At 40.5% G+C, this 21,019-nt stretch overlaps 1 protein-coding gene across 4 annotated transcripts in view; it reads right to left on the bottom strand.

The window, feature by feature from the left end:
- The window catches only part of RMDN1 (regulator of microtubule dynamics 1), a 38,712-nt gene extending 18,031 nt beyond the window's left edge, over positions 1 to 20,681 (bottom strand). For 2 of the 4 annotated variants that reach the window (XM_002759045.7, XM_008982858.4), the window contains exons 1-3: positions 20,430 to 20,681; positions 18,730 to 18,847; positions 863 to 950 (exon numbers count right to left, since the gene is read on the bottom strand). In XM_002759045.7, coding sequence (XP_002759091.1) covers positions 863 to 950; positions 18,730 to 18,847; positions 20,430 to 20,558 — 335 coding nt within the window. In that variant the 5' untranslated portion in view covers positions 20,559 to 20,681. Of the gene's footprint in view, positions 1 to 862; positions 951 to 18,729; positions 18,848 to 20,048; positions 20,259 to 20,429 lie in introns of those variants that run through there. The other 2 variants (XM_035277010.3, XM_035277009.3) reach the window with 2 other exon arrangements.
- Positions 20,682 to 21,019: the final 338 nt, after the last annotated feature.

The raw sequence follows: 21,019 nt of genomic DNA, 5'->3' as shown, positions 1-21,019 counted from the left end.
TTACTTTATAGGGTTGAGTCTTTCTCTCACTCCACACTCCTCCCAAAAATGAGTGCATGCTGATATTCTACACTAAACATACAATCTAATACAAAAAATAGAAAAAGGGGTATTTTTGGTTTCTCTGAAAGACTATACTTCTGAAGTGATACGCAGTTACCATTCAATAGGGGCATACAATTATGCTAACTCTTGGTGAATTCATTTAATCTATACCAATAAAAAACTGCTTTAAAAGGAATGAGAAATACACAATATAGCTAGAAGGAGTAAACATATATTCAATAACTATACTGTATGATCTAAAGCAAAATGGAAAAATTAAACAAAAAAAATTTTTTTTTTGAGACAGAGTTTTGCTGTTGTTACCCAGACTGGAGTGCAATGGCATGATCTCGGCTCACCGCAACCTCCGCCTCCTGGGTTCAAGCAATTCTCCTGCCTCAGCCTCCCTAGTAGCCAGGACTACAGGCGCTTACCACCATGCCCCACTAAATTTTGTATTTTTAGTAGAGATGGGGTTTCACCTTATTGACCAGGATGGTCTCGATCTCTTGACCTCATGATCCACCCGCCTCGGCCTCCCAAAGTGCTGGGATTATAGGTGTGAGCCACTGCGCCCGGCCAAAAGAAATTTTGAACATTCCACTAGACTAAGTAGAACTATCTTTTCTAAATCAGTGAGATACATGCAACATTTAATGTAAGAAACAAATAGTATATTATAAACTCAAGAAATATTTTGAAGTAAAAACTACAATAATCTATTTTTAAAACCTCAAGCACCAAGGGTCATTTTAATTGTTAAATAACAAAAATTTAGAGAAAACCACAAGCCAAGACCTATCATACATTTGCTTACCTTTCCTTGTACTGGGCTAGCAACTGATAAAGTTTTTCTGTTTCTCCGCTTTCATACAGGTAGTCTGCTTGTTCAAGTATTTCTTCAACTTCAAAGATTATAAAGGAAAAAAGAAACAATAAAATAGGTCTTCCCAAGTCACGATGATAGTAATTTGAAGAAACATAAAAACTTTTAGACATAAGCAAATGAAATCAGATACAGAAATGACCTATAAGAGCAGAAATAATGAAGAACTTGTATGAAAACAAAGTAGAAATAAGCATAAAGCTATCATAATAAATGATTTTTCAAAAAAGGACCAAAAAAGAAATTTTTAAAAACACACAAAAACAAGTTAAAAAATAAAAAGGAACCCTTAAGTTAGGCACCTACTTATAATTAAGCATTTTACATATGAGCCTTCACAAGCACAAAAAAATACTATGAATGTATTAGCATACTTTTCTTCAAGGGGCTTTAAATGTTGTCTAATTTAAGGAGCTAATGAGGCTGAGTGCAGTGGCTCTCTCCTATAAGCCTAGCACTTTGGGAGGCCAAGGTGGGTGGATCAGCTGAGGTCAGGAGTTCAAGACTAGCCTGGCCATCATGGTGAAACCCCATCTCAACTAAAAATATGAAAATCAGCTGTGCATGGTAGTGGGTGCTTGTAATCCCAGCTACTTGGGAGGTTGAGGTAGGAGAATTGCTGGAACCCAGGAGGCGGTGGTTGCTGTGAGCCGAGATCGCACCAATGCACTCCAGACTGGGGGAAAAAGCAAGTCTCAAAAGAATAATAATAATAATAATAATAATAGTATAATGAAAATGTTCTTACAGAAGTGCTTCAGTTCCTGATAACAAGTGGGTATCTGGTACCACCTTGTGGTAAATATAGATACAACCATTTTAAAAGTCAGTCCTATAATCCCATCCAACTAAAATGCCAATGATATTTACACCCTTAAACTTCAACTCATTTACAAAATACTCCCACTTCAGAATGTAACTTCGTTCCAGTAAATAGAGGATGAAAAAGCTTCTAAATTGGCTTTGAATAACCATAAAGCAGATTAAAAGAGAATTAAGCAGAAATTTTAAAGAGAGGAATTATTTGAAGACCCAATTCCTTAAAAAATACTTATATAGCAAATGGAAGAGCGATATAAGACAAAGGAAAACTTGTAAGGTCCAGTGAAGTTATATTTTTATAGAAACACATGGATCATTTTCCAGGGTAAAAAAAAATGTTTCTGTATTTTTCAGTTAATCTTTTTTTCAAAGGCTCTGGCCTGCAGTCTCACAAATTATAAAATTATGCCAATCAACTAATTATAAAGTGATTTTTTTTGCTTGTTTTAAGAAAATTAAGCTGTAGCCGAGGTCCCTCAAAAACTGAAAATTGAACTACTATATAATCCAGCAATCCCATTTCTGGATGTATAGCCAAAGGAACTGCAACCAGTATGTCAAAGAGATATTTGTACTACCACATTCATTGAGGCATTAGTCACAATAGCCACGCCTTAGGAAACAACCTAAATGTCTATTAATGGATGAATGGATTTTTTTAAAAAGTAGCACACATATACAAATGTAGCATTATTTAGCTTTAAAAGAAAAGAAAATTTTATCATTCTGTCATTTGCAAGACTGCGGATTAACATTATATTAAGTGGAAGACATTATATTAAGTGAAATAAGCCAGGTACAAAAAGACAAATATAGGTTGAACATCTCTAATCTAATCTGAAAATCCCAAATTCAAAATGTTTCAAAATCCAAAACTTTGTGAGAGCCACAAGTGGAAAATTCCACACCTGACACTTACTTTCTGATGGTTCAGTGTACACAAACTTTGTTTCATGCACAAAGTTATTTAAAATATTGTATAAAATTACCTTCAGGTTATGCAAATAACCTGAATGAAACATAAATTCTGTTTTAGACTTGGGCCCCATTCCTAAGATATCTCATTAAGTATATGCAAATATTCCAAAATCCAAAATTGGAAACACTTCTAGTCCCAAGCATTTTGGACAAGGGATACTCAGACTACACTATATGATCTCACTTATATGTGGAATCTAAAAAAGTCAAACTCACATAGGTAGAGAGTAGGGCAGTTACCAGAGGCTGCAGCTGAGTGGCAGGAGGGAATGGGAAAGTGTTGGACAAATGGTGTAAAGTTTCAATTAGACCGGAGGAATAAGGTTTACAGATCTGCTGCATAACCACAGTTAATCATAATTTGTTACGTATTTAGAAATTGCTAATGGAACAGACTGCAGAACTCCATAGCTTAGCTCACTTAAGGAGTGGACAAAGCAAATGCTGGGGAAGTGGCATAAAAGCTTGTTGAGGCCAGGCGCGGTGGCTCATGTCTGCAATCCCAGCATTTGGGGGGCCGAAGTAGACAGATCACTTGAGGCAAGGAATTTGAGACTAGCCTGGCTAACACGGCGAAACCTGGCCTCTACCAAAAACACAAAAATTAGCCAGGCGTGGTGACACATGCCTGTAGTCCCACCTCTAGGGAGGCTGAGGCAGGAGGATTGCCTGAGTCCAGAGGGTCAAGACTACAATGAGCCTTGATCATGCCACTGCACTCCAGCATGGGTCATAGAGTGAGACTCTATCTCAAAAAACAAAACAAAACAAAAGCTTGTTGAAGTGTGAAAGAAACCAGTGATCATTTGATCCCTCACCCTCCTCTACTGTGGCTATAAAGGCCTCTTCAAGCTTGTGCAGGCCTCACAGAGGCCTAAGAACTTAAAATGTTATTTTTGGCTGGGCGCAGTGGCTCACACTTGTAATACCAGCACTTTGGGAGGCCAAGGTGGGCAAATCACAAGGTCAGGAGTTCAAGACCAGCCTGACCAATATGGTGAAACCTCATCTCTACTAAAAATCCAAAAATTAGCCAGGTGTGGTGGTACATGTCTGTAATCCCAGCTACTCAGGAGGCTAAGGCAGGAGAATCACTTGAACCCAGGAGGTAGAGGTTGCTGTGAGCTGAGATCACGCCACTGCACTCCAGCCTGGGTGACAGAGTGAGACTCCATCTCAAAAAAAAAAAGTTATTTTTAATTTAACAAATATCAGCTGGTTGTGGTGGATCATGCCTGTAATTCCAGACTTTAGGGCAGGCAGATCACTTGAGGTCAGGAGTTCAACACCAGCCTGGCCAATATGGTGAAACTCTATCTCTTCTAAAACCACAAAAATTAGCTGGGCATCATGACACATGCCTATAATTCTAGCTACTCAGGAGGCTGAGGTGGGAGGATCACTTGAACCCAGGAGGCAGAGGTTCCAGTGAGCTGAGATCGCACCTACACACTCTAGCCTCGGTGACACAGCGAGACTGTCTCAAAATAAAATAAAAATAAATATGTAGTAACTTTTTATGTCCTTAAGACACTTTTTAAAAACTAGAGTAGCCAAGATGGCTGACTAGGTACAGCCAGGAGACCTTCTCCCACCAAGAGAGACCACCATCAAGTAGACTGGCACATGCTGAACAGATATTCAGAAAGAAGACATTGAGAGTGGACATGGGGAGGATGCAAACCTTAAGTCTGAAAAAGGAGGAAACTGGGAACTCTGCATGGAGTTGCCAAGCACCAGGACTCACTCCTGGCACCTAGCGGCTCCTAGGGAAAAGGTGAGTGAAACAGGTGTGGAGTGGCCCACTCTTGTCACAGATCTTAGAGATCTAGCTGCAGAAATCCCCAAGACCCCTTCAAGACATTTGAATTGGCAGGGAGAACTACCTGGAGAGTTGCCAGAGACAGAACGCTAGTCTGTGGAAAGCAGAGGGTTTATCATGGGAACAGCTACAGTGGAGCATGGCCATGGGTATCCATTCCCCAAGGCTCACCATACTCCTCTAGGTGGCCTTAGCCTTTATTAGCATCCAGACATGGAGAGGGTAGGGCTGTCTTTTGCATAGAGTGAGGCCTGTCTGATCTGAACAGCCCTGTCTGCCAGCCTCTCCCAGGATCCCTGCCTGGCCACACCCATTTGCAGCACAGCCTCAGCTGTCCAGGTGAAATGCTTGCTAGTGGTCTCACCTTCCCATGGGAGCACTTTTGCAGATGTACCCCCACAGGTGCACATTCACTTATAGCCTCTGCCCACTGTCTCGCCAGCATGCACACACACGACATGCAAACTTAGGAAATGCAGACAACCCCTACAAACTAGTATACAAAACAACCATTCTCAAGACACATAGTCATGAGATTATCCAATGTCCACATGAAAGAAAAACTCATAAAGACAGCTAGAGAGAAGGAGCAGGTCACCTACAAAGGGAAGCCCATCAGGTTAACAGTGGACATTTTAGCAGAAACCTTGTATGCCAGAAGAGACTAGGGAACTATATTCAACATCCTTGAAAAAAAAAAAAATCCAACCAAGAATTTCATATCTAGGTAAACTAAGTTTTATAAGCAAAGGAGAAATTAAATCCTTTTCAGACAAGTAAATGCTAAGGGAATTTCTTACCATCAGACCTGCCTTACAAGAGTTTCTTAACGGAGTGCTAAACATGGAAATGAAAAACCAGTACTTGCCACCACAAAAACACACTTAAGTTCATAGCCCAATGACACTGTAAAGCAAGTATACAATCAAGTGCACATAACAAGTAGCTACCCACATGATGACAGGATTAAATTCTCACATATCAATATTGACCTTGAACATATACAGACTAAATGCCCCACTTAAATGACATATAGTGGCAAGTTGGATAAAGATGCATAACCCATTGCATGCTGTTTTTTCAAGAGACCCATCTCACATGCAATGATGATGCCTGTGCTCATCCCATAGGCTCAAAGAAAAGGAATGGAGAAACATTAAGCAAATGGAAAACAAAAAATAACAGGGGCTGCTATTTTTATTTTAGAGAAAACAGACATTAAATCATCAATGATAAAAAAGGACAAAGAAAGACATTACACAATGATAAACGGTTCAATTAAACAAGAAGACAACTATCCAAACTATATATGCAATTATCATTGGAGCACACAGATTCATAAAACAAGTTCTTAGAGACCTACAAAGAGACTTAGATAACTACGCCATAATACTGAGAGACTTTAACACTCCATTGACAGTATTACACAGATCATTAAGGCAGAAAACTAACAAAAATATTCAGGATCTTAACTGACACATAACCAAATGGACATTAACAGACATCTACAAGATACCCTGCCCAGGAACAACATAATATACATTCTTCTCACCTGCACATGGGACATACTCTAAGCTTGACTACATGGTTGGCCATAAAGCAATTTTCAACAAAATTAAAAATTAAAAAAATGAAATCGTACCAAGCACTCTCTTGGACCACAGCTCAACAAAAACAGAAATCAATACCAAGAAGATCTCTGAAAATTGTACGATTACATGGAAGTTAAACAATTTGTTCCTGAATGACTTCTGGGTAAATAATGAAATTAAAGCAGAAATCAAAAACTTATTTGAAAGTAATAAAAAAGATTTACCATACCAGAATCTCTTGAGACACACCTAAAGCAGTGCTAAGAGGAAAGTTTATGGCACTAAATGGCTATATCAAAAAGTTAGAAAGATCTCAAACTGACAAGCTAAAATAATATCTAGAGGAAGCAGAGAAACAAGAGCAAACCAAATCCAAGGCTGGCAGAAGAAAATAACAAAATTAAGAGCTGAGCCAAACAAAATTGAGATGTGAAAGCCCATACAAAAGATCAACAAAATCTAAACCTGATTCTTCAAAAGAATAAACAAAATTTATAGACTGCTAGCTGGATTAATTAAGAGACAAAAGAGAGAAGATCCAGATAAACATAATCAGAATTGAAAAAGGGAATATTAACACCAACCCCACACAAATATAAAAACCAGGCTGGACGAGGGGCTCATGCCTGTAATCCCAGCACTTTGGGAGGCCAAGGCAGGCAGATGACCTGGGGTCGGGAGTTCGAGACCCACCTGACCAACATGGAGAAACCCTGTCTCTACTAGAAATACAAAAAGTTAGTCAGGCGTGGTGGTGCCTATAATCCCAGCTATTCAGGAGGCTAGGGCAGGAGAATCGCTTGAACCAGGAGGCAGAGACTGCAGTGAGCCAAGATCATGCCATTGTATTCCAGCCTAAGCAAGAAGAGCAAAACTCCATCTCAGAAAAAAAAAAAAAAAAGTAAACGAAAAAACCCTCAGAGACTGTTACAAACACCTCTATGCGTACAAACTAGAAAACACAGAAGAAATGGATAAATTCCTAGAAACATCCCAAGACTGATCAGGAAGAAATTGAAATCCCTGTAATAGTCCAGTAACAAGTTCCAAAATTGAATCATTAGTTAAAAAAACCTACCAACCAGAAAAAGCCCTGGATTATATGGAGTCATGGCCAAAGTCTACCTAATATACAAATAAGGGCTGGTACCAATCCTATGGAAATTATTCCAAAAAATTCAAAAGAAAGGACTCCTGCCTACTCATTCTATGAGGCTAGCATCATTCTGATACCAAAACTTGTCAGAGACACACTGGAAAAGGAAAACTTCAGGTCATTAACTCAGGTGAGGGCAGATGGGCAGGCCACAGTGGCTCATGTCTATAATCCCAGCACTTTAGGAAGCCAAAGTGGACAGATTGCTTGAGCTCAGGAGTTGAAAACCAGCCTGGGCAACATGGAGAAACCCCAACTCTACAAAAAAAATTCAAAAAATTACCCAGGATTGGCTGGGTATGGTAGCTCACACCTGTAATCCCAGCACTTTGGGAGGCTGAGGCAGGCAGATCACCTGAGGTCAGGAGTTCAAGACCAGACTGACCAACATGGAGAAACCCCGTCTTTACTAAAAATAATTACCCAGGAGTGGTGGCACATGCCTCTAACCCCAGCTATTTGGGAGGCTGAGAGAGGAGCATCAGTTGAACCCAGAAGACAGAGGTTGCGGTGAGCCAAGATCACGCCATTGCACTCCAGCCTGGGAAACAAGAGTGAGACTCCATCTCGAAAAATAAAACAAAATTACTCATGTATAGTGGCATGCACCTGTAGCCCCAGTCACTCAGGAGGTGGAGGTGGGAGGATCACTTGAGCCTGGGACGCAGAGGTTGCAGTGAGCTGAGATTGAGCCACTGCACTCTAGCATGGGTGACATAATGAGACTCGTCACAAAAAAAAAAAAAAAAAGAAAAAGAAAAAAGAATATAGACACAAAAATCCTTTAAAAAGTATTAGCGGAGGGAGGACTCAAGATGGCGCTGTGAGAACAACCCAGGATTGGAGCTCTCGTTGAATCCGCAAAGAGGTGAGTCCGAGCTGCATTTCCAGACTGATCTTTGTTGCCCACAGAACAGGGAAACTCCCAAGTATAAAAAAGACACGGGACGCCAGGCAGTAAGTCTGCCTGGCGAAGCCGGCAGCCGGGGCGGCGGTGGCCGGCCCTACCCAGCAATCCCCACAGGGCGTGCTTGTCCGGGTGCCCTGTTGAACCGGCAACCTGAGACTTGAGAGAGCTGGCCTTGAGACTGAACGAGACGTGGACAGTAGGGGATTGCAGGGACAGAGTGATCGGGGTACCCAGCGGGACGAACAAAACCATGATTTCAAACTATCCCGAGCAGACTGTCCGAGACGCTCTGTGGGGGAGGGGCGTCCACCACTACCGAGGCAACCCGCCCCAACTGAGATACACGCCCACTGCTGATGCAGCCAGCCGTTGCCGAGGCAACCCGTCCCTACTGAGATACACACCCACTGCAGAAGCAGCCTCCCGTTGCCGAGGCAACCCGTCCCTACTGAGATACACGCCCACTGCTGACGCAGCCTGCCGTTGCCGAGGCAACACGCTACAACAAAGAGACTCCGCAGCAGGGCTGTGGCAGAGACCACAGCAGAGCCTGTAGGAACAGGGCGAATCACACAACAGCAGGGCGGAGACTCGGCAGGCAAACAGTGGCTAGTCTGCCTCCTAGCTGGGCAGGACACCTCAAAGGACATCGAAAAATAAAGCCCGAACCCCCCAACACAGAGCATTTGAGAAAAAAAGGGTTTTTTTAATGAGCTCTGTTGCAGCAGAATCAAACATAGCAGCCTAACAGCCCTGAATGAACAACAGAGCTCACAGCTCAGAAATTGAGCTCCTAAAAAGAACAGACTGTCTCCTCAAGCAGCTCCCTGACCCCTCTATATCCAAAAGACTGACATTTGACAGGCATCATCCTGGGACAAAGATAGCAGAAAAAGAAACAGGTAGCATCCCTCGCTGTGCCACAGCTGCTAGAGGTGCACCCCAGACAAGCAGGGTCTGGAGCGGACCTCAGCAGTCGTACAGCGAAGGGGCTAGGCTGGTAGAAGGAAAACCAAGTAACAGAAATACTTCATCATCAACAATCTGGGTGTCCACTCAGAGACCCAATCGAAAAGTCAGCAACTACACAGACGACAAGCGGATAAACCCACAAAGATGGGAAGAAACCAGCGAAAAAAGGAGGAAAACACCCAAAACCAGAACACCTCGCCTCCTAGAAAGGACCAAAACTCCTCACCAGCAAGGGAGCAAAGCTGGACGGAGAATGACTGTGACGAAATGACAGAATTAGACTTCAGAAGGTGGATAATGAGAAACTTTTGTGAGCTAAAAGAACATGTATTAAATCAATGCAAAGAAACTAAGGAACTTAAAAAAAGATATGAGGAAATGATAACAAGAATGGATAACTTAGAGAGGAATATGAATGAATTAAAGGAGCTGAAAAACACAATACGAGAACTTCACGAAGCATGCACAGGTTTAAATAGCCGAATTGACCAAGCAGAAGAAAGAATATCTGAAGTCGAAGTCCAACTCAATGAAATTAAACGAGAAACCAAGATTAGAGAAAAAAGCGCAAAAAGGAATGAACAAAGTCTCCAAGAAATGTGGGACTATGTGAAAAGACCTAACCTACATTTGATAGGTGTACCAGAAGGGGACGAAGAGAATGAATCCAAGCTGGAAAATACTCTTCAGGACATCATCCAGGAAAACTTCCCCCACCTAGCAAGACAGGCCAACACTCAAATGCAGGAAATACAGAGAACACCACAAAGATATTCCACAAGAAGAGCAACCCCAAGGGTTGCTTTATTTCAACAAGGTTGAAATAAAGGAGAAAATACTAAGGGCAGCCAGAGAGAAAGGTTGAGTTACCCACAAAGGGAAGCCCATCAGACTCACAGCAGATCTCTCGGCAGAAACACTACAAGCCAGAAGAGAGTGGGGGCCAATATTCAACATTCTTAAAGAAAAGAACTTTCAACCCAGAATTTCACATCCAGCCAAACTGAGCTTCAGAAGTGAAGGAAAAATAAAATCCTTTGCCAACAAGCAAGTACTCAGAGATTTTGTCACCACCAGGCCTGCTTTACAAGAGCTCCTAAAAGAGGCACTACACATAGAAAGGAACAACCAGTACCAGCCATTCCAAAATCACACTAAATGCTAAAGAGCATCAACATAATGAAGAATCTACAACTAACAGGCAAAACAGCCACTTAGCATCAAAATGGCAGTATCAAATTCACACATAACAATATTAACCCTAAATGTAAATGGACTAAATGCACCAATCAAAAGACACAGACTGGCAAATTGGATAAAAATCCAAAACCCATCAGTGTGCTGTATCCAGGAAACCCATCTCACATGCAAGGATACACAAAGGCTCAAAATAAAGGGATGGAGGAAGATTTACCAAGCAAATGGACAGCAAAAAAAAGCAGGAGTTGCAATTCTCATCTCTGATAAAATAGACTTTAAAGCAACAAAGATCAAAAGAGACAAAGAAGGCCATTACATAATGGTAAAAGGATCGATACAACAAGAAGAGCTAACGATCCTAAACATATATGGACCCAATGCAGAAGCACCCAGATACATAAGGCAAGTTCTTAATGACTTACAAAGAGACTTAGACTCCCACACAATAATAGTGGGAGACGTTAACACTCCACTGTCAATATTAGACAGATCAACCAGACAGAAAATCAACAAGGATATCCAGGGCTTGAACTCAGACCTGGAGCAAGCAAACCTGATAGACATTTACAGAACTCTCCACCCCAAATCCACAGAATATACATTCTTCTCAGCACCACATCACACCTACTCAAAAATTGACCACATAATTGGAAGTAAAGCACTGCTCAACAAATGCAAAACAACTGAAATCATAACAAACAGCCTCTCAGACCATAGTGCAATCAAGTTAGAACTCAGAATACAGAAACGAACCCAGAACGGCACAGCTTCATGGAAACTGAACAACTGGCTCTTGAATGTTGACTGGGTAAACAATGAAATGAAGGCAGAAATAAAGAAGTTCTTCAAAACCAATGAGAACATTTAAAGCAGTCTCTAGAGGAAAGTATATAGCAATAAGTGCCCATATGAGGAGAATGGAGAGATCCAAAATTGACACCCTATCATCAAAATTGAAAGAGCTAGAGGAGCAAGATCCAAAAAACTCAAAACCCAGCAGAAGACAAGAAATAACTAAGATCAGAGCTGAACTGAAGGAGATTGAGACACGAAAAAACCTTCAAAAAATCAATAAATCCAAGAGCTGCTTTTTTGAAAAGATCAACAAAATAGACACACCACTAGCCAGATTGATTAAAAATAAAAGAGAGAACAACCAAATAGATGCAATAAAAAATGATAAAGGGGAAATCACCACAGATTCCACAGAAATTCAAACCATCATCAGAGAATATTACAAGCAACTCTATGCACATAAACTAGTAAACCTGGAAGAAATGGATAAATTCCTGGACTCCTGCATCCTCCCAAGCCTAAACCAGGAGGAAACTGAAACTATGAATAGACCAATAACAAGGTCAGAAGTCGAGGCAGGAATTAAGAGCCTACCACACAAAAAAAGCCCAGGTCCAGACGGGTTCACAGCCGAATTCTACCAGACACACAAAGCGGAGCTGGTACCATTCCTTCTAAAACTATTTCAAACAATCCAAAAAGAGGGAATACTTCCCAAATCATTTTATGAGACCAACATCATTCTGATACCAAAACCCGGCAGAGACCCAACAAGAAAAGAAAACTTCAGGCCAATATCCATGATGAACATAGATGCAAAAATCTTCAATAAAATATTGGCAAGCTGAATGCAACAGCAAATCAAAAAACTTATTCACCATGATCAAGTAGGATTCATCCCGGGGATGCAAGGCTGGTTCAACATACGCAAGTCTATCAACGTAATTCACCACATAAACAGAACCAAAAACAAAAACCACATGATTATCTCAATTGACGCAGAGAAGGCATTTGACAAAATTCAACAGCCCTTTATGCTAAAAACCCTCAATAAACTCGGTATCGATGGAACGTATCTCAAAGTAATAAAAGCTATTTATGACAAACCAACAGCCAATATCATACTGAATGGGCAAAAACTGGAAGCATTCCCTTTGAAATCTGGCACTAGACAAGGATGCCCTCTTTCACCACTCCTATTCAATATAGTTCTGGAAGTTCTAGCCAGAGCAATCAGGCAAGAAAAAGAAATAAAGGGTATTCAAATAGGAAAGGAGGAAGCCAAATTGTCTCTATTTGCAGACGACATGATAGTATACCTAGAAGACCCCATCACCTCAGCCCCAAAACTCCTGAAACTGATAAGCAACTTCAGCAAAGTCTCAGGATATAAAATCAAAGTGCAAAAAACACAAACATTCGTCTACACCAATAACAGACTTAAAGAAAGCCAAATCAAGAATGAACTGCCATTCACAATTGCTACAAAAAGAATAAAATACCTTGGAATACAACTCACAAGGAACGTAAGGGACCTCTTCAAGGAGAACTACAAACCACTGCTCAACGAAATCAGAGAGGACACAAACAGATGGAGAAACATTCCATGTTCATGGTTAGGAAGAATTAACATCGTGAAAATGGCTATACTGCCCAAAGTAATTTACAGAATCAACGCTATACCCATCAAGCTACCATTGACTTTCTTCACAGAACTGGAAAAAACCACCATGAACTTCATATGGAACCAAAAGAGAGCCCGCATAGCCAAGTCAATTCTAAGCAAAAAGAACACAGCAGGGGGCATCACACTACCGGATTTCAAACTTTACTACAAGGCTACAGTAATCAAAACAGCATGGTACTGGTACCAAAACAGAGATACAGACCAATGGAACAAAACAGAGGCACCGGAGGCAACACAACATATCTACAACTATACAATCTTTGATAAACCTGACAAAAACAAGCAAGGGGGAAAGGATTCCCTATTTAACAAATGGTGTTGGGAAAACTGGCTAGCCATGTGCAGAAAGCAGAAACTGGACCCCTTCCTGACACCTTACACTAAAATTAACTCCAGATGGATTAAAGACTTAAACATAAGACCTGGCACCATAAAAACCCTAGAAGGAAATCTAGGCAAAACTATCCAGGACATAGGAGTAGGCAAGGACTTCATGAACAAAACACCAAAAGCATTGGCAACAAAAGCCAAAATAGACAAATGGGACCTAATGAAACTCCACAGCTTCTGCACGGCAAAAGAAACAGTCACTAGAGTGGATCGGCAACCAACAGATTGGGAAAAAATTTTTGCAGTTTACCCATCTGACAAAGGGCTGATATCCAGAATTTACAAAGAACTCAAACGGATTTACAGGAAAAAAACAAACAAGCCCTTTCAAAAGTGGGCAAAGGATATGAACAGACACTTTACGAAAGAAGACATATATGAGGCCAACAATCATATGAAAAAATGCTCATCGTCACTGGTCATCAGAGAGATGCAAATCAAAACCACATTAAGATACCATCTCACGCCAGTTAGAATGGCGATCATTAAAAAATCTGGAGACAACAGATGCTGGAGAGGATGTGGAGAAAAAGGAACACTTTTACACTGTTGGTGGGAGTGTAAATTAGTTCAACCATTGTGGAAGACAGTGTGGCGATTCCTCAAGGCCTTAGAAATAGAAATTCCATTTGACCCAGCAATCCCATTACTGGGTATATATCCAAAAGACTATAAATCGTTCTACTATAAGGACACATGTACACGAATGTTCATTGCAGCACTGTTTACAATAGCAAAGACCTGGAATCAACCCAAATGCCCATTGATAATAGACTGGATTGGAAAAATGTGGCACATATACACCATGGAATATTATGCAGCAATCAGAAATGATGAGTGTGTGTCGTTTGTAGGGACATGGATGAATCTGGAGAACGTCATCCTCAGCAAACTGACACAAGAACAGAAAATGAAACACCGCATATTCTCACACATAGGCGGGTGATGAAAAATGAGAACACATGGACACAGAAAGGGGAGTACGAAACACTGGGGTCTATTGGGGGGAAAAGGGGAGGGCCAGTGGGAGGGGGAGGTGGGGAGGGATAGCCTGGGGAGAAATGCCAAATGTGGGTGAAGGGGAGAAGGAAAGAAAAGCACACTGCCATGTGTGTTCCTACGCAACTGTCTTGTATGCTCTGCTCATGTACCCCAAAACCTAAAATCCAATAAAAAATAAAAAAATAAAAAAAAAAACAGTATTAGCAAACCGAGTCCAGCAGCACATTGAAAAGATAATACACCACAATCAAGTAGGCTTTATTCCTTAGATGCAAGGCTGGTTGAACATGCAGATCAATAAATGAGATTCATCACATAAACAAAACTGAAAACAAAAACCACATGATCATGTGAAAAGACACAGAAAAGGCTTTCGATAAAATTCAACATTGCTTTACGTTAAAAAACCTCAGCAAAACTAAGCAGCGAAGGAACACACCTCAAAATAATAAGAGCCATCTCTGGTTAACCCACAGCCAATATCATACTCAATGTGCAAAAGCTGGAAGTATCCTTGAAAAATGGAAAAAGACAAGGATGCCCCCTCTTACCTCTCCTTTTAAATAAAGTACTGAAAATCCTAGCCAAAACAATTAGTCAAGAGAAGGAAATGAAAGGCATCCAAATAGAAAGGAACTCAAATTTCTCTCTTTAGATGACGATTCTTTACCAAGAATACCCCATAGTCTTTGCTCAAAAGCTCTTAGAACTAACAAACGGCTTCAGTAAACTTTCAGGATACAAAATCAATGTACAAAAATCAGGTCATTAACTCAGGTGCCCAAATACACCAATAATGCCCAAACTGAGAGCCAAATAAAAAATGCAACCTCATTCATAACAGCCACAAAAAGAGTAAAATATTTAGGAATACAGTTAGATCTTTCACCACAATGAAAAAGATATCAGAGATGACACAAATGGAAAAACATTCCATGCTCATGGACAGGAAGAATAAATATTGATAAAATGGTCTTACTGCCTAAAGCAATTTACAGATTCCTATTTGCTATTTCTGTCAAACTACCAACATCATCTTTCACAGAATTACAAAAACTATTCTAAAATTTGTATGGAACCAAAATGAGCCCAAATAGCCAAGGCAATCCTAAGCATAAAGAACAAAGCTGTAGGCATCACACTACCTGACTTCAAACAAGGCTACAGTAACCAAAACAGCATGATACTGACACAAAAACCGACAGAGCCCAATGGAACAGGTTAGAGAACTCAGAAATAAAGCTGCACATCTACAACTATGTGATCTTCAATAAAGCTGACCACAACAAGCAGTGGAGAAAGGACTCCCTATTCAATAAATGGTGCTAACTGCCTAGCCATATGCAGAAGATGGAAACCAGACCCTTACTTTCACCATATATAACAACTCAAAATGGATTAAAGACTTAAATATAAAACCTACAACTATTAAAAAAAAACACTTAGAAAAAAAGCTAGGAAACACCAATCTGGACATAGGCCTTGGCAAAGATTTCATGGCAAAGTCTCCAAAAGCAATTGTAACAAAAACAAAAATAGGTAAGTGGGACCTAATTGAAGAGCTTCTATACAGCAAAAGAAACTACCAACAGGTTGCTTAAACAGACAGCCTACTGAATGAAAGAAAACATTTGCAAACTATGCATCTGATAAAGGTCTAATATCCAGAATCTATAGGGAACTTAAACAACTGAACAAGCAAAATGTAATCCCATTAAAAAATGGGCAAAAGCCATGAACAATGTCTCAAAAAAAGACATACAAGCAGTAGCCAACAAACATGAAAAAATGTTCCACATCACCAATCATCACAGAAATGCAAATCAAAACCACAATGAGATGCCATCTCATACCAGTTGGAATGGCTATTCTTAAAATGTCAAAAAAAAAAAAAGACACTGATGAGATTGTGGAGAAAAGGGAATACTTACACACTGCTGGTGAGAATATAAATGAGTTCAGCCACTGTGGAAAGCAGTTTGGAGATTTGTCAAAAAGTTAAAACAGAACTACCATTTGATCCATCAATCCACTACTGAGAATATACCCAAAGAAATATAAATTGTTCTACCAAAAGGACACACACATCCTTAAGTTCCTCACTATACTGTTCACATTAGCAAACACATGGAATCAACTGAGATACCCATCAGTGGTGAACCAGATAAAGAAAATGTGTTATATACACACCACAGAATACTATAAAGCCATTTAAAAAAAACCCCAAATCATATCAATTGCCGCAACATGAATGCAGCTGCAGGTCATTATCCCAAGCAAATTAATATGGGAAGAGAAAACCAAATATTGCATGTTCTCATTTGTAAAGTGGAGCTAAACATCGAGTACACATGGACACAAAGATGAGAACAATAGACATTGGGGCCTACTATAACGGGGAGGGCTGGAGGAGGGCAACTGTCAAAAAACTAGGTATTGGGTACAATGCTCACTACCCAAGTGACAAAATCATTTGTACACCAAATTCCAGCAACACATAATTTACCCATGTAACCAAACTGCACATGTACCCTCTGAATCTGAAATAAAAGTTAGGAAAAAAAAAACAAAATGGAAAAAAATGGGCTATGATAAAGCCAAAAGTAATTCTGGTTTTGCCTTTCAAAGTTCTGTATTTTATTACTTCAGAAAGCACTACATCTTTGCAATCATTTCTATAATGGTGCCAAAACACACTGAAACTAAATGTGATAGATTCAAAGGGAAACAGAGATAAGGACCTTGGTGTCATGGCTCATGCCTGTAATCTCAGCACTTTGGGAGGTTGAGGCAGGTGGACTGCTTGAGCCCAGGAGTTCGAGACCAGCCCAGGCAACATGATTCTACAAAAAATACAAAAATTAGGTGTGCGTGGTAGTGTGCATCTGTAGTCCTAGCTACTCACAAGGCTGAGGTGGAAGAATCACGTGGGCCCAGAGAGGTCAAAGCTGCAGTGAGTTGTGATTACGCCACTGCAGAGTGGTCTAAGCATCAGAGTGAGACCCTTTCTCAAAAAAAAATAGTTCTAATCTCCACTCTAACATTTTGATTTTCAAGAAGTTTAACTCTGTGAGCTTCTTTTCAAAAATTATTATAATGTGATAAGATAGGAAGACTTGCCCTATTTTATAAGGTTGCTGTGAGAATTAAAGTTTAGGTTGCTTTAAAAATATGATTTTAAGTATTTGCTGAAATATGTCATTCAGTCAACAACAAAACAAAGTCCTATGCTTTGTCCTTCTTCATAAATGTAATACATTAAAAAAAAAAAAGAGAAAAGTGCAGGGTTTCTCAATTATCTGCTATTTTAAGGAAAAGATAATCATAGATAAATGAAATCAATAGATAACTAGCAACCTTTAGATCACATTCTCTAATTCTTCTACCAGAAGTTTGACAAACCACCTATTCAAAATCAAATCTTTACTTTTTCCCCAATCACCTTCTCCTTTATAATTAAAAAGTGAGAATTGTAAAAACCAAAAAAGCTTAACCCATTAATTCCTTCAAGTAATATTGCTCTAATATACTGAAAGTTTGGCTCACAATTGGTTTAACTAATCTTTTTTAACTGGCAAGTCTTTTTTAAAATTGTATTATTATTATTATTTATTATCATTTTTTTGACACAGGGTCTTGCTCTGTTGCTCAGGCTGGAGTGCAGTGGTGAGATCATGGCTTACTGCAGCCTTGACCTCCTGTACTTAAGTGATCCTCCTGCCTCAGCCTCCTGTGTGGCTTAGACAAGTGTGCACCACTACACCCAGCCAATTTTTTGATTTTTTGTAGAGATGGGGTCTCACTTTGTTGCCTAGGCTGGTCTTAAACTCCTTGGCCCAAGCGATCCTCCCACCTCAGCCTCCCAAAGCATTGGGTTTACAGGCATGAACCACCACAACCAGCCAAGTCTTAATATATGTTTACTTATCTATATTATGCCAATAAGAAATTTGATTTTTTTTTCACTTTCAACCTTACTTACCCAGCAGCATTGTTTTATAAAACATATCTACCTTAAAGTACTATGGCCTTTTGTTAACCATATCAAGAAGAATATAACACCCTGACACTGGTTTCATTCATCATTATAAAGCTAACTTTTTCTGTAAAGATCCAGAGAGTAAAACAGTTTAGGCTTTTTGAGCCACACATGGTCTCTGCAGCATGTTCTTTTTTTTAACCCCCTACAACTCTTCAACCTCAACCATTTAAAAATTCAAAAGAATATTCTTAATTTTTAGCTTAGGGGTTCTACAAAAATATAAAATGTTAATAAAGCATCACTGAGGCAGCTAAGGCAGCTTTTCTAATTTCTAGAAAAAATACATATATAAATGAGGTATCAGACTAAGAAGCAGAGAAAGGCAGAAAATAATCTAGACCATAACAATATTAGTTTCATTATATAAAAATATCCAAGCTATTAACAAAATAACAACTCAAAGTGTTTCATATGTTTCATTTTTGCTTACCTTTGGCTGTGGCATGAACCACAGCAGCCTGAGAGATAACCTGGTAAGTTTCAAAACCCAGATAAGACAAAGCTGAGAGTAAAAGGCTTCTTTTGAAAGTTCCTGGGTTTCCCATTACCTATGGAAACAATAATGGTCAGAGTTACAAACTGAAAATTTGAAGGCACTGCTACCCCAAGCAAAAATTACATTAATTTTCTTCCACCTGAAAGCAATCAATCATAATACTGGAAGTTTAAAAATTTTACTTTATCAAATTATTTAGTAAAACTGTCTCAAAGCATATCTTTTTTTTTTTTTTTCTTTTTGAGACGGAGTTTCACTATTACCCAGACTGGAGTGCAATGGCACGATCTCGGCTCACCGCAACCTCTACCTTCTGGGTTCAAGCAATTCTCCTGCCTGAGCCTCCCGAGTAGCTGGGAACACAAGCGCGCACAACCATGCCCAGCTGATTTTTGTATTTTTAGTAGAGACGGGGTTTCACCTCGTTGACCAGGATGGTCTTGATCTCTTGACCTCGTGATCCACCCGCCTCGGCCTCCCAAAGTGCTGGGATTATAGGCGTGAGCCACCGTGCCCAGCCTTCAAAGCATATCTTATTAAGAAAAAGATACCACCTGGAGTGGTAGCTCATCTAAAAAATCACATTCCTGCTGGAAAAGGCAGAGCTACAACTTATTTGCAAATGCATGGATATTGCAAATTGTATGAAGTAAAGTATGAGAAACCAACACAAAATAAAATGAATCTTACAGACAAGATTATCAAATATAGTAATTACTACATATTAAAAATGTGCATGGCTAACTTTTAAATTTTTTTGTAGAGACAGGGTCTCGTTGTGTTGCCCAGGCTGGTTTCACTCGCCTGGGCTTCCCAAAGTCCTGGGATTATAGGCGTGAGCCAAGGAGCCGGGCCTACAATGGGACTTCAAACCATCATTGTTCTAATTTGAAAACTTAAGGCTAGTTTCATACTTAGAATTCCTCCCATCTCTCTCCCTATATTATCTAACATCTTCCCATTTGGTTATAAACTTCCAAGGAAAGGAAATATGCCTAACATTTAACCACCCCTCCCCACCATCAGTCCCATAATAATTCTGAACAATTTTAACTGAGCAGTTAAAAATGTATTTTAGAGCTTAAAATAATGAAACAACTAGTTCACGTGAAATATATGCACTAATGCGGACATCCTTCATTGACTTTATGCAGATAAAACAGGCAACTCTGAAATAATTATTTTTTAACAAAAACCTAAATAGTATGAAATCTCTGCTACTCAGTCGTAGAATTTTTGAAATCACATCTCACACTTTGAAAAGTCTGAAAGAGGGGCAACCTCAAGCGCTGTGGCCCTATCTGTCATCGCCTACAGAGAATAAGTTCACAGCGGTCAGGGTTCTTTCTCGTCCCGTTCTACGTTTCGCACAGGAAGGACAGGTAGGACGCGGCTCCTGGGGCGCGTGGGTGCAAACCCCACTCCTTCCCTGACAGCCCCAGTTTAGGATAGCGGAAGTCTGCAAAAGGGAAGGGAGGGACCTGTCTGAGCGCTCCAGGCATAGTGGCCCGGAATTCCTTCCTCAGTTCAGTTCACATTCCGGTAGGAAGAGCGGGGCCGCCACGCCTGAAGAAGGGGGAGCCGGAACCCACTGGGTAGGAGGTGGGAAGCGGGAGCCAGGGCAGCTGGGGTACCTCAAAGCCGCTGAACCGACAGGGGCCGCAATGCCCGCGGCTGCCCGAAGTCCCAGCAGGTACCCGAGACCCCGGGGCGGCTCCACGTCGTAAAGGCAGAAAACGCCACAGTCGAGCGGCCAGCGCCATGTTCTGCAACTCGCAGGCTGACCCTGCACTACTTCGGTCAGCTACGGAGGCGGGCGGGTCTAAAGAAGCCTCAGCCCATCCGGAGAGAACCGCGTCCGCCAGTCTCCAGCCCAGCCCTCCACTGCCCCCATGGCTTCCGGTCCACGGGCTTGGGGGCGGGAAATACCCCTATTGGGTGGGACTTAGTGGACCTTCCGCACCTGCGCCCAGAGAAGTGAGGCCGTGAGAGCGCTGTTTTCAGGCTCTCTGACTTGTTTCTGCTCCATCTTTCCAGGAGTCTTTCAGGGTTTGGGTACAAGGATAAGTCACCAGAACACTGTTGAAAGCTCAGAAATATACCGGAGAATATAAGTATGCAAGAAAAAAAATTGTCATTTTAATTATCTTCTGCCTTCAAAAGTAGAGTGAATCTTGGCACTAATGGGTCTTTTTTGGAAATAAATAATTGGAAGAATTAAGTT

The sequence above is a fragment of the Callithrix jacchus genome, chromosome 16 (assembly GCF_049354715.1).
Source record: "Callithrix jacchus isolate 240 chromosome 16, calJac240_pri, whole genome shotgun sequence".
NCBI lineage: Eukaryota > Metazoa > Chordata > Mammalia > Primates > Cebidae > Callithrix > Callithrix jacchus.
This window is presented reverse-complemented; position numbering and strand designations above follow the sequence as displayed.